General features: G+C 37.7%; 4 protein-coding genes across 7 annotated transcripts; all 4 read left to right on the top strand.

Annotated features, from left to right (window-relative positions):
* The first annotated feature begins 569 nt into the window (after positions 1-569).
* LOC110857749 lies at positions 570-2,099 on the top strand. 2 transcript variants are annotated; one of them, XM_035858082.1, is made up of 3 exons: positions 570-770; positions 1,248-1,580; positions 1,650-2,099. In XM_035858082.1, exons 1-3 carry the CDS (start codon positions 708-710, stop codon positions 1,956-1,958), a joined length of 705 nt encoding a protein of 234 aa, XP_035713975.1. In that variant the 5' UTR covers positions 570-707; the 3' UTR covers positions 1,959-2,099. The 2 variants fall into 2 exon arrangements, with proteins under 2 accessions (XP_035713975.1, XP_021962051.1); XM_022106359.2 differs by having other exon boundaries at positions 1,248-2,099.
* A 4,209-nt stretch (positions 2,100-6,308) lies between these two features.
* LOC118438251 lies at positions 6,309-8,540 on the top strand. Of its 2 annotated transcripts, XM_035858164.1 has the most exons (6): positions 6,309-6,565; positions 6,648-6,723; positions 7,032-7,075; positions 7,145-7,466; positions 7,542-7,622; positions 7,692-8,540. In XM_035858164.1, exons 4-6 carry the CDS (start codon positions 7,172-7,174, stop codon positions 7,946-7,948), a joined length of 633 nt encoding a protein of 210 aa, XP_035714057.1. In that variant the 5' UTR covers positions 6,309-6,565; positions 6,648-6,723; positions 7,032-7,075; positions 7,145-7,171; the 3' UTR covers positions 7,949-8,540. The 2 variants fall into 2 exon arrangements, with proteins under 2 accessions (XP_035714057.1, XP_035714058.1); XM_035858165.1 differs by lacking the exon at positions 6,309-6,565 and having other exon boundaries at positions 6,634-6,723.
* A 113-nt stretch (positions 8,541-8,653) lies between these two features.
* Positions 8,654-11,103, top strand: LOC110857717 (SEC14-like protein 2). 2 transcript variants are annotated; one of them, XM_035858256.1, is made up of 6 exons: positions 8,654-8,861; positions 9,016-9,097; positions 9,217-9,260; positions 9,403-9,724; positions 10,555-10,635; positions 10,715-11,103. In XM_035858256.1, exons 1-6 carry the CDS (start codon positions 8,736-8,738, stop codon positions 10,960-10,962), a joined length of 903 nt encoding a protein of 300 aa, XP_035714149.1. In that variant the 5' UTR covers positions 8,654-8,735; the 3' UTR covers positions 10,963-11,103. The 2 variants fall into 2 exon arrangements, with proteins under 2 accessions (XP_035714149.1, XP_021962022.1); XM_022106330.2 differs by having other exon boundaries at positions 8,655-8,861; positions 9,016-9,091.
* Positions 11,104-14,016: 2,913 nt separating this feature from the next.
* Positions 14,017-15,265, top strand: LOC118438246. Its single transcript, XM_035858158.1, has 3 exons — positions 14,017-14,510; positions 14,582-14,709; positions 14,786-15,265. Exons 1-3 carry the CDS (start codon positions 14,084-14,086, stop codon positions 14,864-14,866), a joined length of 636 nt encoding a protein of 211 aa, XP_035714051.1. The 5' UTR covers positions 14,017-14,083; the 3' UTR covers positions 14,867-15,265.
* Positions 15,266-15,472: the final 207 nt, after the last annotated feature.

Genomic DNA, 15,472 nt, shown 5'->3' with positions numbered 1-15,472 from the left:
TCTCGTTTGTTGTGGAGTAATCCTTTGGCTTAAATAGATAAATAAGTCGGGAGTTTATTAATACGCGGAAAACCCAGGGATTTGCGATAAGTCATCATTTCTATGAAAATTGCATTCAAAAGGTTGTACAAATATGTGATTGATTAAGCTGATTCAACTATTTGGTTTAATGGAGGGTTCGATTCTGACGTGAGTACGGGTGGTGATGAGATATCTATTTACCCCTCAGAATCAAAGCATTACCAATACGGTTAGGAATTATCACGAAATCAATACCAGTATGTGGCACATATGTGAATCCACCGAATGCTTTGCAGTGTGTATAGTACGTGAATGGTGTTGTATGTATGTATTTACGTTATCTTTTTCATCCGTGTAAGTGGATAAGCCATTATGTCGCCAAGCGTGGCAATAACCTCACCTGCATATTTACAATTATGAGAACAACATCAGCGGAAAGGTCAACAATATTTTACGCTGGTTTTACGCGAAAAAATTTATCCAGGATCGTAAATAACATAGTACAGATATCGCTGGGTTGAAAGAGTTGGTCATACAAAAAGCTGTCACAATTCGATCGTCAGTGCTGATAGTCACAGCATAGCAGAGAAGTAAATGTTCATGGGGAATGAGGGTTCACCCTCTTGCAGTGAAAAATTCCCATATGTGACAATTATTTATTAGTTGTGATTGAGGAAGTCATCAACATGGAAAAAGAATTTAACCGTGTGGTCGACCTAGCGCCGAAAACTCCTTTTTTGAACCCTTTGGTGAGTACTGCGTTAAGAAAGTGACCAATTTTATAATAATTCTTGTAAATTAGATTCTATAGATTAAGATGACAGCGAATTCGAGGCTAGAGAAGATACTTAGCATTTACATTTGGAGTATTCAGCATATCTTTAGTATTGTAACATCCTTTACAAAGACAAAAACAAGGGGGTTACGTATCATATCATATTGACCGTTAGCTTAGTATGCTATTTCTTATGACAAAATCGCGCAACCGTCGTAATCCATTTACGATACGAAGAATACTAGGGATGCGAAGGAATTATAAATACTCTCATTGTCCGTTCAAACTTGAAATTTTCAGTTTTCAAAATTTCAATCATTAATTTATTAACTTTTCAGTCTAATAATATTCAATTCTCGTATCCCCTAAACAGCGATTGCTCAACTCATGCTCAAGTCCCCCTTCAAGCCTATTCATAACATTTTATCACAGCAAATTTGCTTGTTTACAGATTTTGGAAAAAGTATTTTCTTTTCTGGACGACGCAACCTCATTAAAGTCCGTTCGACTCGTTTGTTCCGTTTGGGCCGAAGTCGGCGTCAAACCACTCGGGCGAAAAGTTGGCGTCTTTTTCAACTCGGTCGATTTTTGTGCAATTTGTCGCCACGATAAGGAGCCATCAAAGGACATCAACTACTTCAATCCTCAGCTCGCCAAGAAGGTTAATATCATCATTGGCTGCCATTGCTCATCATGTTTTCTCTTCCAGGAAGACAGTCTCCCGGGCAAACTGGTTACAATTTTGCCTCAAATTGGCGACCACGTGGAAACGCTCGATCTATTCGTAAAAGACGCAAATAGATTAAACTTAAACGATGTCTGGATTCATTACATTTTCCCAAACTTGAACCAGAAATGGATCGATCCAATACCAAAATGTTGTATCGTAACGCACTCCGGCGACGTCATGGTTGAGATAAAAGCGCCAAAATTGAAAACATTCCATTTCTCGGGGTGTGATGGATATGGGTTGAACTTGCATGGTACCTGTGAACAAGTTAAAGCTATTGTTCAGGATGTGCTATACACTGCCAAGAACTTGGAAGAGTTCCACTCTGAGAGCTGTTTTAAACAACTGGATTTATCGTTCTGTCCAAAAATCAAAATTTCAAATATCAAATGTACTAAGGACATACACAATTTTTCAGTTGAACTATGGTAAGGCATCCCAAAGTTATCTGATTAACTAAATGAATCGATAAAGAAGACTAGTTTGAAGTTGTGAAATTTATATTTAATTATGTGCAAAATACTATGATCATTCCGTGCTATTTATTCGGATTACAGTTTTATAAATACATACGCCAAAAACATAAATAAATAAATTTTAAATTGTACTTTCCATGCGTTAAACGATTCACTCTTAAAAATATTGTTACTCCCACTTTGAATTTTAGGTACATTAACAACCTACATTTGGCGAAGCATATTTTTCAAGAATCCGATGATACCTCTTACAGTAACCTTGTCAGTATTTCGGGTGCAAGTAACCACCTGCAAGAAATAACCACAAGAAAATGGTTTCTTGCAGCTATTTTTAGCCGCAAGAAATGCAAGGTGCAAGAAACTCCTTCCCGCCGCTGTAATTCTTAGGGCGCGTCGCTAGAGGGCGCTGTGTTTCTTGAATTTCTTGCAGTTTCTTGCACCTTGCATTTCTTGCATTTCTTGCTTTGCAGTGCAAGAAATTAAGCAAACCTGCAAGAAACGAAACACTGAACATTGTCATCCCTTTATTGCATGGCACACACGTGACGCACAATCATAAGCTTCATACATACATATTTACTACTAGGGATATTTACCTAAATATGTACATATTTAACTAAGCACGCGTCACTAATGTACTCACATAACCACGTGAATGGAAAATATGTATGCACATATATATATAAGCTAAATTACAACTTTTGATTAATCCCAAATATAATTAGATCATGGTCAAATTGGACGTCAAATTTTCAACAGTTGCTTGCAACTTGCTGAATTGCAAAATGAATGGGATCCGAAAATGAATTATTTATCGGAGAGGTACATGCAAATATGTACGTAGCATATATTTCTGAACCAAATTGCGACGTTAAATTGCTCTAAACTTAGCGATTTAATTAATCTATGGCACCCAAACTCTAAAAAACCTAGCGACAAAAGTACTACATCCACATTGGTGATAGAGATTGTTACAATTTCCGTGGTAGTATGCTGCAGCTTGGTGATAGACTGTCACCGAACTGGTGATGGGTACGTAGGTAATTGCCACGTGCCACGTGGTGCTTCCGCTGTAACCTCGCAGTATATAAATATTACCATCATCCAGTGGAACATATTGGTGATAATATGGTGGCGAAAGTTTTTAGAGTGTACTTATTACGCATTTCTTACACAATAAATTGCACCTCCAGGATTAGAGGAAACCTTTAATAACATTTACGTCACGATGGACGTACGTTCATTTTCTTAATTCAGAAATAATTTCGCTTCCTTACCCCAACTAAATTTCATCAAATATTGCTCACCTGCAGAGGTTGCAGTGGTGCAAAAATCTTAATGCAAAACTAACACGCAAATTTTTCTTCTAAAATGACGGAAACTTTCCTAAGCAAAATTTTGATTCCGTCCGTCACGCCGTTCGATGCTCTTCAACGCTTCGGCAAACTTGGTTCCTTCTTCTACCCGCAGTCCATCACTTGGCGGGAAGAGCCCTACCCCACCCAATGGCCAAAGGTCATCACAGCCCACGTCATGACGGGCTTGCTTTTCTATGCAAGCCTACATCTTACTTGGGTCGGGTTCCAGCAAATAATTTCGTACGAGAAGGACCCCGATTTTTCGGATAACACCGGGCTCACGGGACTTGTTTTCATTATTGGCCACTGCTCAGTAATTGCCGCTGCGACGGCAAGTACTTTTTATGGGGTTAATGCGTCCTCGATCTCGTTGGGATTTAGACAGCTGCAGAAGATATGTAGAAGTACGAATTATGAGAGTAAGTTTACACTCTTAATTAATTTATGATTCAATTGTTACCGGCGGAGGTACATACAGTACTGAAAAGTTCAATGTTTCATGGAGGGTATTCATTATTCCTTCATACCCATCGTATCGTAAAATATTTTGTTTTCGAAAAAAAACAAGGGACAAGCGTTGTAAAAATCGTAAGCTTACTGAAGCTGGGCTCGGATCTGCTTCCTCTAAAAAGTCCTGTTTTGATGGGTTTTGAGCGTGCACGCACTCTCGCCTACTTTTGTACGGAGTCATGTGAAATTTTAAACTTTGTCCTAGAGATGCGAAATTTGGCATGCACATGTACCAAGATATCCTGCCTCATAATCTAACATCAATTCCCGTTCCGTTCGCTATAAATTTTTCAGGAAAAATTAAAAACCAAATGTCACCCCTATTCCGTTTGGTTTTTGATTTTTCCTGAAAAATTTATAGCGAACGGAACGGGAATTGATGTTAGATTATGAGGCAGGATATCTTGGTACATGTGCATGCCAAATTTCGCATCTCTAGGACAAAGTTTAAAATTTCACATGACTCCGTACAAAAGTAGGCGAGAGTGCGTGCACGCTCAAAACCCATCAAAACAGGACTTTTTAGAGGAAGCAGATCCGAGCCCAGCTTCAGTAATAGCGTAACTTTTGACAAAAAATTTTACGACGCTTACAAAATCTCGTAACCCTCATAACTTATTTGACGATACAAAGAATACATACAAGCAAGGAATAATGAAGATCCTCAATTTTTAACAAAAAAAGTAAATACGTACGTATTTTTAGAATCTTGGACCCCCAAACTCGACCAGCTGGGCCTGTATCTGCACAGCTTATTGGGAACCATCATTTTCGCCCCTGTCTCCCTCACCCTCATCAACCTCCTATATCCCATCAACGATCCATCTTACTTTATTCTTCGCAGCGTGCCCATCCTACCCGCCTGGGGAAAGACTATACTTCGCGCCGTGTCCATCCCGCTATTTGGATGGCAAATTTCCGTCATGAATATGGGAACTATTCTCATACTTTGCAACGTAGCGGTGATGTTTCATGACTCGTTGACAATTTCATCAAATCTTAATTTTACCCAAGAAACAAACTATCTCGTTAAATACCGCCAACTTCAAATTGTGTCTGTCACCATGAATCAGGGATTCTTCTACGTTATCCCGGTCGGGCTGGGTTGTTCTTTCGTTTGTTCGGTTGCATCGGCCTACGTGGTCATTAAGTTTTTCTCAGTTGTCCCCTTGGCCACCTTAACCCCTGCAGTGGCCATTATGTCGAGTCTGGTAGGGATGTCCCACGTGGGTCTGGATCTTCTGGGGAATATTGGGACACGTTCGGCTAACTTTGTGCGGTATTTTGGCTTTCGAAGGGGACGTGAACCGTATTGGAGGAGGAAATTGAGGAGTTACAGTAACATTGGATTTCGTGTGGGCCAATTTACTACCCTGGGTAAAAAAGTGAGGGTGAATTTCTTATCGAATCTGTTGTACTACACGGCAACAGCGTTGATTTCGAGCGGAGGAAATTCTACTTATTAGGGGAAAATACAGAGGAAACAGATTAGCAGTTTCAAATGTGCAATAAACCATCTAAGTTCTGTTGACCTTGAAAAATTGAGCAAATTAAATAAACCGACTCGTGAATCCTCGATGACGCAACTCGACTCGACTCAACTCAACTAATGACATTTTTAACTTATTTATATAGATAGATAAGGCGAAGCTTAGATATCTCAGCACACCCCACCGGCAAAACTGTTGGATTCTTTGTCAATTAATACACATGGCTTCTTTGGAAGCTTTAACACCGATATGTCACGCAGTTCATCAAGTTTCTTCAACTTGTCGATAAAAGCATTGATTTCTAAAATCGCTTAATAAAGATCTTTTGAACAATGTAAAATTAATTCTACGATAATGTACCAAGTCAAATCAATGTTTATAAGCAGTCTTCCCATTGAAGATTCCAAAGCAATGCCACATTGATAAAGTTACACGTGACTACCGCCTCCTGGCATTATTTTAATACCGGAATTGTAAGAGTGGATGTATGTGCATACGCGTGCTTGAGGCAGAAATGACCTCTCACGTGAGAACTGCACCTGCAAGTTGCATGACTTAACATGTACTATTAACATACGTACATATAAATTTACCTGGAATTACCTATTTTTCCTCGTGCCTAAAACTACCTAGAGTCTTGTCAAAACCTTGGCATAATGCAATTTGTTGCATTAAGTTGAACATCAGGTAAACCACATGTGAACATCAGCTTGATCAAAATTACCACAAAATTGAGGAAATGAGCATACATACATAAATATGTATATACATATGAATGCATGTACATAAATACTTATCTATTTCTGACAGAGGTTGTATTCTTTCTGGTCAGGCGACACTTTGTACATATTACAATACGACGGACCGATTGTGATTCACAGTCTGTGTGAATCACAATCCGGATAAGTCTTTATCACAATTTGTGATGAATAATTCGAATTAGTATTGCAACATTAGCCTACTCTGCTAGCGAGCGTCTGCCTCGTTGTGCTCATAATTTGTGCTTCTAATTAAAATAATTTATTAAAATGTCGAAAAATATTTATTACAAGTTTTACTTAATTTTAACTCCACTTTGTGTTCCACCTTCACTGCAAATTTCTCTTGAAGAATTTGTTACTTTAACCAGTAGTCAGAAAGCAGCACTGGAACAGGTACATAGGAATATCTATGTCTCATAATTTCAAATAAATATCACCCAACAAGTAAGATTTCGCTGTGTATAAATAGATTATGTTGGATTCCGAATTTTAGATTAGTGGCAAATACATAAGTTTTATTTTGCAGTTTCGAACAGCCGTGAGCTCCCAACTTCCGCATCAATACATGAAGGAGGACGTTTATTTGATACGCTGGTTGAGAGGTGGGTTTCCTAAAAACTATTTCTTGAAATTTTCCTTCTCATGTTTGCACATAACATATATACGAGTCTTATTTGAAATTAAAAGATCATGACGAATGTATTGGACCGCCCCTTAAAACGCGCGCTGGGCGGGAATACAGTGAAATTAATTTTCGAAAAAATTATTTTTGAATACACCAAAGTATAAGCTTTCCATTGATATGTGCATTAACTGTGTAAAAAGTTCTGAGCATTTTATTACGCCGGTCTAATACGTTTGTCATGATCTTTTAATATGTAGAAATATATTTATGGGACAAATTTTACAGTGCAAGATTTTGACGTTCCACGGGCAACAATTCGCACTTTAGCAGTAAGTTCCGTTAAGTCAGAGATATTTATGCAAACATGGCAATATTATACATCAACAACGGTTCTATAGGATATCCAGTGAAGGGAAGATAACGATATGGACAATATTTTAGAAGAAGATTGGTCCGATTTCGACAGCGAGTTTCGAGCAAATATCGAAGGCTGTGACAAATTGGGACGACCAGTCCTCTCAGTCACGATCGGTGACTGGGACCTCCGCCGCGCCGTGGTCTCCGGTCATTCGGATCGTCTCGCCAGATATTTCTGCAAAGTGTTCGAAGCGGGATCCGTATTGACGAGAAGGTTTCAAAAAAATGAGCAAAGAGCTGTCCAAGCATCAGTGATTTTTGACATGGGAAATTTCAACCTAGTTCAGCATGGATGTGCAAGATGTGAGATTTGTAAAAAAAATCATGCAAACAATGATATTAACTCGAAAACCTGGTTTTTCTCAATTTTTTATACAGGTTTATCTATATGTTTCCATATGTTTACCGTTATCGAACAGCACTACCCATATTTCGCACATTGGGTTACCTATATAAACAGTAAATTTGAAATTTGAAATTTCTCGTGTTGTGCCGTATAATCAAATTAAAAATAATTTTATACGACAGCTCCAGAAATTGCGCATCCAATTTATGACATCCTCAAACCTATCCTATCCAAACATGTCACCGAAATATTGCACATTTTTGGCCGAAACAAGAAAAAATGGCAGAAGTTTTTGCTCGAGGAAATTGACGAGTCCCAACTTACGAAAGATTTGGGTGGGAAAAATTGGGAAGCCTTGGATTACGTGGATATTAGAGGGGCAAATACGTCGATGTACACCTGTGCGAATATGGATATCCTTCGTGGTTACTTAGCCTAGTTTTTAATCCACACGGTATTTTAATATCTACGAGATAGTGTAAACGATAAGTCATCAATTTTCATTATCCAGGGTGACGATTAGCATATTCTCCAGCAGAAGCACAACTTGTATCGATTTGTTAAATAACTTTCCACCAGACTGGTATCAGTTTGTTTCTTGGTGGTAAATTTTTCATTACAGCAACATTACTTAACTGTGGTGCCCATTATTACCAGTGCCGGTAGTCACATAAACAAATACACATTTATGTATGTACATATGTACTCCGGTTAGTAACGATTTAATACCAGTTTCTATGTAGCAGTGTACGAGAGCCACAGTACTTAATAAATACCTAATATACATAAGTATGTACATAATATGTACTTGCATAACTTCAACCGCAGTTATTTTTTCTGGTGCATAAAAACTTGCTTGATCGTCTCCAGACACTGGGATGGCATTCAATTTTTTTGCATTTTTACTTATGTTAGTAAGGTGAAGGTACATAAGCTAAACCAATCGTGAGAACCAGTCACTGGTAAAGTAAAATGAAGTAATGAGCATACTTACATATGTGCATACTTATGTACATAAGCATGTATCCTCATACTTATGTAAGCATGTATGTACTTGTGATAAAGGTTGCAATTTTTTCTTGACAGGGTGTCAAGGTACAGATCGCGTATGTACGTCAACAATATGATTAAAAATTGTGCTGAGGAATTACATATCCACCACTGCATTACTTTGCTTCCACGTCTGTCTCGTTGTGCTCGTATTCTTACTAAAATCATTTACAAAAATGAGGAAAACTATGTATTATAAGTTTTACCTAATTTCAATTCTTTTTTGTGTTCTGCCTTCGTTACAAATTTCTCTCGAGGAATTTGTGACTTTAACCCGTTCCCAGAAAGCAGCACTGGATCAGGTAAAAATATTTGTCATACTTATGTACATACATGTTTCTAATTGTAAATAAATATGATGCAAAAAGTTTTAGATACATAAATTGAGATAATCTTGGATTCAGAATTTTACACTAGTTTACCAAATATGCTTTAATTTTGCTTATGTATTTGCAGTTTCGTAGTGCTGTTAGTTCCCAACTTCCACAGGAATATATGAAAGATGATGTTTATTTAATCCGTTGGTTGAGGGGTGAGCGTATGTGTATTGGAAATGTTTTCATGAAATGCCATGTTTGCACGAATTATGTCCTAGTTTAAATTCATAATTTACATATGTATGTATGTCTACCTAAAAATGTGGGATAAAATTTACAGAGCAAGACTTTGAAGTGTCACGGGCAACAAGTCGCATACTGGAAGTAAGTCCCGCTAATTTGAATACACACTTAAAAATAATGTTCCCTTTTTGAAAAGTATACGCATTCTAAATTCTGTATGAGGTAAACTATGCCTGTGTAACGAAAACCCGAGTAATGTTAGGAACAATTTTTTTTTCCGTAGGATATTCAGTGGAGAGAAGAAAACGATATTGATAATATTTTACACGAAGACTGGTCCGATTTTGACCGTGAATTTCGAGTGAATGTTGAAGGCTGTGATAAAACGGGGCGTCCCATCCTCTCAATTCCGGTCGGAGATTGGGACCTTCGTCGCGCCATTGTTGCCGGTCAGTCTGACCGCCTCAGGAGATATTTCAGCAAAATGTTCGAAGAAGCAGCCCTAGTCATGCGAAGGTTTCAAGAAAATGAGCAACGAGCTGTCCAAGGATGGATAATTTTTGACATGGGGAATTTCAACCTAATTCAGCAGGGATGTGCACGATGTAAGCTTTGTAAACAAAATTGATGCAAAAAATTGTTTAACCTCGAAAACTTGCACTGCTACAAATCTGGTAAAAATTGTTGGTATTACTTAAAGTTTCTACCGCTTGATAAAGTTACACATTTTATTAGAAATTTGCTACCGATATGGCAAAATTTTTGTTCCGAGCTGTTTCTACAACGCTTTGCATAACAATGCCATTTTGTATGCAAAATAGTACCGCTTGGTATTATTTTAATACTGAATTTCTAACAGGGTTTCGATTGGTAAAAACCAAATTGACCAGGGCAGCGGGAAAAAGTGGGAAAAAGGCACTTTTTACCACCCACCCAAAGTTGGTGGGAAATGGGAAAAATGGAAGAAATGGGAGAAACTCTGGTTTTGGGGCAATCCGAAACAACTTTTTTCAAACTTAAGATTTTCAAAATCTGACGTCATGTTCGTATTCTCCTTCAAATTCTGAGAAAATTAGTTGGTAATACGGTTCAATTCGAACAATCTCTAAAATTAACATGTGTTCATATGGGAAAATTGGAAAAATAATCAAAACTTATCAAAAGTGCCCGTATTACATATCAAAATTTTCAGAAATTCGTGGAGATCACGAATATGAAGTTCAATTCGGAAAATATTGATTATTAATGAAGTTAGCTATCCCCATAACTAAATACATGGGCAGCCATATTTTCCCATTTTGGACGGTAGAAACCGCTTTTCCCGGTTTTTACCACTTTTTCCCACCTGCCGTGGTAAAAAATCTTGACGGGAAAAACGAAACCCTGATTTCTAAGAGTGTAACATTTCTCGATGTTGTATGTTTTTTTTGTACAGGTATACCCTTATTTTTCCACATTTTATCCGTTATTGAGCAACATTACCCATATTCTCTGCACAAGGTTATTTCTGTGAACAGTACGTGGGAAAATCTTTATGAAATTTATTTAATACACTCTTCCGTACATTTAAATTGTGAAATAATTTTAACCCAAAGCTCCAGAATTTGCACTCCCAATTTACAATATCTTCAAAGGTATTCTATCGAAAGAGGCAACCGAAACTTTGCACATTTTTGGCAGGAATAAGAAAAAATGGGGGGAGTTCTTGCTAGAGGAAATTGACGAGTCCCAACTTTCGAAAAATTTGGGAGGGACAAATTTGGACGCTGTAGATTATGCAGATTTAAGAAGGGCGGATCCTTCCTCGTATACTTGTCCTGATCTGGATCTCCTTCGTCATTAGTGCAATTTTGAAGCATGGAATGGACATAAATATTAAAAAATTAATGTGAATACATTTTTTAATACTACATAGCTGTAAAATTCGTTGTATTCGTTATAAAACAATAAACATTAATCTACCAAATTTTCAGTACGCAAAAAATGTCATATTTGCCAATAATTATTATTCATATGTATGTTGTCGAGATATTTTTTAAATGATGACGAGATAAAGAATTCATACGCTGCCTGAAATTCCTAATTGTCTGGATTAGTATGACATTATCTACGATCGATAAAAAAATCAGACATTTATGTATGTACATATTCATGGAAAGTTGAAGCAAAACACTATGGGAAATCCGTCCAAATTATCTCTCAAAATTCCAGGAGCACTTTTCCAGAGATATTTTTGCATTATCCAAGCTCTGAGGGGTCGAAGAACTGCTCATAAAAAATTCGAAGAACCACACCCACTTTGGGTGTGGTTTTTTGATATGACAGCATATGGTGCTAAACTAGATTTCGATTTTGATATTTCGACATTCCAAGGCTGATATTTCGGGCAATATGCTGTCGACATGCTCAAAAACTGTTGAATAAGTATACTGAAGAGTAGAGAGGTATTTGTTATGAATTTCAGCTCTCTAGCTCCATGTCGAAATTTCGACATGTCGACATCGTTCCCTTACGACATGGGTTAATTTCACTTGCGACCGACTTTTCCTGACTAGCTGAAGCTAGATATCAATTTTCGCTGCTCTGCGTCATGTTGAATTTTACCCGTTTGGGACAATTTCGACATGATTATTTTCAATGTTCCCAGGCTAATATCTTGGGAAGGGGCAGATTTCAGATCTCCGTTTTTCCTGGAACAAGTAGATCTCACCTAGGACTACCATAAAGAGTCCTTTTAAGCCCGAACCAGGGCTTATGTAATTGTCATGTCCGTCTGTCTGTCTGTCCGTCTGTCTTTCGATAACTCTCGAACGAGTTGACCGATTGACTTGAAATTTTTACCATATGCATATTGGACAAAGTTAGGAAACGAGTTCGAAGATGGGTGACATTGGTCCAGTGGTTGACCGGTGGGGGTCATCGGAGTGGGTGGGGTATTATGCACCAAAATTTCAAAATCGTCATAGAAAGCTCAAATTTGGTACAAAGGTTGCTAATGGCTCCTAATGAAAGAATATGAAGTGAAATTGGAAAATTTGTCAACCGGAGGTACCCGAGGGGCTGACCCATACCGATTTTTCAAAATCATCCAATCGAGCTGAAATTTGGTATAGAGGCTGCTAATGGCCCGTAATGGAAGAATATGAAGTGAAATTGGTAAAATTTTCATCTATGTAGAGGGACCCTATGGGGTGACCCCCACCGATTTTCAGAAATTAACATAGAAAGCTGAAATTTGGACCAGAGATCCATACTGCCTTTTCACGAAATAACATGAAGTTAAATATGAAAAAAATTAACCAGGAGGCTATAGAGACGACCTCCACTAGGAAGTAGTCAAGGGAAAGGATAGTAAATATTTTTAGAATTTGGAGCCTAGTAATACGAAGGATTGATAGAAGAATTAGTGCAAAATAGTAGCACATAATTTCATAGAAAACTACTGACTTGAGTACTGACAAAGATGGGTTTACTAATCATTCCTGGTTCGGGCTAAGCAAAGCTGTACTGATAGGTTTTGGAGTTTGGTATCTGCCCCATTCGTTGAGCCACGCCCCCAAAGTCGGGGTTTTTTGACTGTCGCCAAGGTTCCCATGCTCATAACTTTTTTGTTTATGGACGGATTTGGATGCAATTTTTATGGTAGGTCGACAATCGCATGGACTACAATTTTAAATATGGCGATTGACTCTAACTCCACTAGGAAAAAACCACACCCAAAGTGGGTGTGGTTCTTCGAATTTTGTATGAGCAGTTCTTCGACCCCTCAGAGCTCGGATAATGCAAAAATATCTCAGGAAAAGTGCTCCTGGAATTTTGAGCGATAATTTGGACGGATTTCCCATAGTGCAAAACTGTGATTCTTCTCAATATACCCCTGCGGCACATGCGGCAAAGTTAAGTATCCCTTTGCTTTAACAGAGCCCAGTTGCTAGCAAATTAGTAAATTAGTATTTACTTGTATTTAATTACGCTTTTTGAAACTCACATCGCTCCAAATCGGGTAAAGATCTGCGCGTAACTTGCGGAGGAAAATTAATAAGGTTCGAATTCGAATTTATGTACTTTGAATAATTGTTTTTATATGAAAATACTTAATCAATGACGTGATACTAAATATTAAAATTTTTATGATGATCAATCTCTGATAATTTGTAATTAATAATTTATCGATTTGGTTGGCAGGGAGGGCAGTGACGATAACCACGAAATCACAAGCTGGCCAGGAATATCGAATTACAATTCTACATACATTGTTCTTGCCACAACATTTGTAAATGTTCGACCAACCTGCCCCCCAAGTTTGTCCTAATTTTGCCAGATATTTCTCATAAGTTGGAAACACTCAAGTTCCTGCAGGTCAAGGCGTTCGAACCTTTGCAGGGAATTTGGAGCGCTTATCATTTCCTAAACCTGACTCAGCTTTCAATCATGATCAATGGAAAGGATCTGGATAAAAAGGCAGCATCACCACCACCAACGGAAATTACTGAATTTCAACTCCTCCCAAATCTGAAATTGTTCTCCTGGGAAATTTCGCCTTGCTGTACAGAAGAATTGCCAAGGGCTTTGATGCCAAAAATTTGCCAAAACCTGATCAACGCGGCCCCAACCTGGAAGAAATTAACCTTACTGGAAGCTTCTATTTTGACTTTACGGCATGCGGAAAACTTAAAACGTTGAAGTCCAAACATAGTACTATGAGCAGTTTTAAAGTTCAAGTCTCCGAAATGACTAAAATGCTGGCAAGTTGTCGAAATTCTTTGGATAGTTTGACCTTGCATTGTCTCGATTTACTGAATAACTCCAATCCGATAGAGGCAAAGAGCTTGTATTTTCTTTTTCGTTATATCTTATCCAAATAATTAATTAATTTTGCATTTTACTTACAGCTGAATTTGCACTTCTCGAATCTCACCCATCTCTTCCTTAATGCTGACGACGTGTGTATCATTAAGGACTTGATGAGCGTTACAAATCTCCCAAGATTGACGCATTTATCCATCTCGAACGCCCATACAGATTACGGGTGCGACATTTCTGAAATGCTTCAACACTTCCATTTGCGTCACATTGGGATAACCTCGCTCGATCTGGTTTGCCCCCACTCTCCCAAAAATGGCAGCGAGGATGGAGAAGCTGCCCGAAAACTGGTCAATCTCTTCCCGGCCGTGAGCGAATTGAAATTGAGGTTGACTATTACACGGGTCAATGACCCGCATAAAAATTTTTTGGCTTTGATGGAAACGATGCGAGCTTTTGGTGATTGGGAGTTAACATGTGGGGAGATGGAGTTCAAGATTCCGTCTTGCTGGCGATATTCCTGGACGGATCTCGAGTTTGCTGGGCAACTTGTCGTTGCCGTATTGAGAGGAATGGCGGAATGGAGAGGTTATTTTTTTTGCAGACAAATACTTATCACAATAATTGACATTTAAGAAGCCGCATTAATTTAATTTTAGGATTGACAAACACATCGCTTCAATTTTCGGGTTTACATCATTGCGGAAAATTTAGGCTGTCGGACAAGATGCGATGTGCCCTTTTATCTTGCAGGATGATTCGAAGCGTGACTTTTATTGTATTTTGGGTACATATTCATTTTTAATACTTCAGGGTTAGAAAAGTTTAAAAGAATTTTTTATTTTTTATTTTACTATGCACAGATGGACGAGGAGATAAAGGACAATTTTGAAACGTTTATTCGAGAGCATAATTTGCCAATCAGTGTTAGTGGCAGAGATTAAATACAATTGCGTCAGTGGTTTTTGCGGTTCAATTACTCAGGGTGCAAAAATATCACGTTTCCTCATTATTGCTACTTTTGATTTTTTTATTTGCTAAAATATGTGCTGAACGATTTCTTAATTAATTAATTAGACATATCAAATTGCTTGTGCATTTCCACGGTTTCAAAATTATTAGTTCAAAATTGTAACAAACAAGAACTTCTAAATTTTATCTGACTTCAGATTTTTTCCATCATTCACTGATTTGAGAAACATTCAAGCGTAGAGTTGAAGTATGTAATTTCATTTTTAATTCTCAAATTTCTGTTTTTTTTTTTTGTTTTATTGGAATTCCCTGTCAAAAGTTGTAAACAATGTAAATAAATTTAGCCTGGCGTTTGATATGTTCACAAAAACTTGAAAAATCGGTCATCATTTAGTCATAATTTGTCTAAAAATTGTTACTGTGATATGTAATAAAAATGCGTGAAATGCAATTCAAATTCATGCTTCATAAAATTAAAAATTTTCCTAGAAATTCAAAGCAGGGTAGGATTAGGTTATCTAAACTTCAAGTGATTTAGATTTGTAAGATTTTACCGCTTGTTGGTATGGCTTTACGTT

The sequence above is a fragment of the Folsomia candida genome, unplaced genomic scaffold (assembly GCF_002217175.1).
Source record: "Folsomia candida strain VU population unplaced genomic scaffold, ASM221717v1 Fcan01_Sc019, whole genome shotgun sequence".
NCBI classification, from domain to species: domain Eukaryota; kingdom Metazoa; phylum Arthropoda; class Collembola; order Entomobryomorpha; family Isotomidae; genus Folsomia; species Folsomia candida.
Note: the sequence above shows the minus strand (reverse complement) of the source record. Positions and strands in the feature narration are given on the sequence as shown.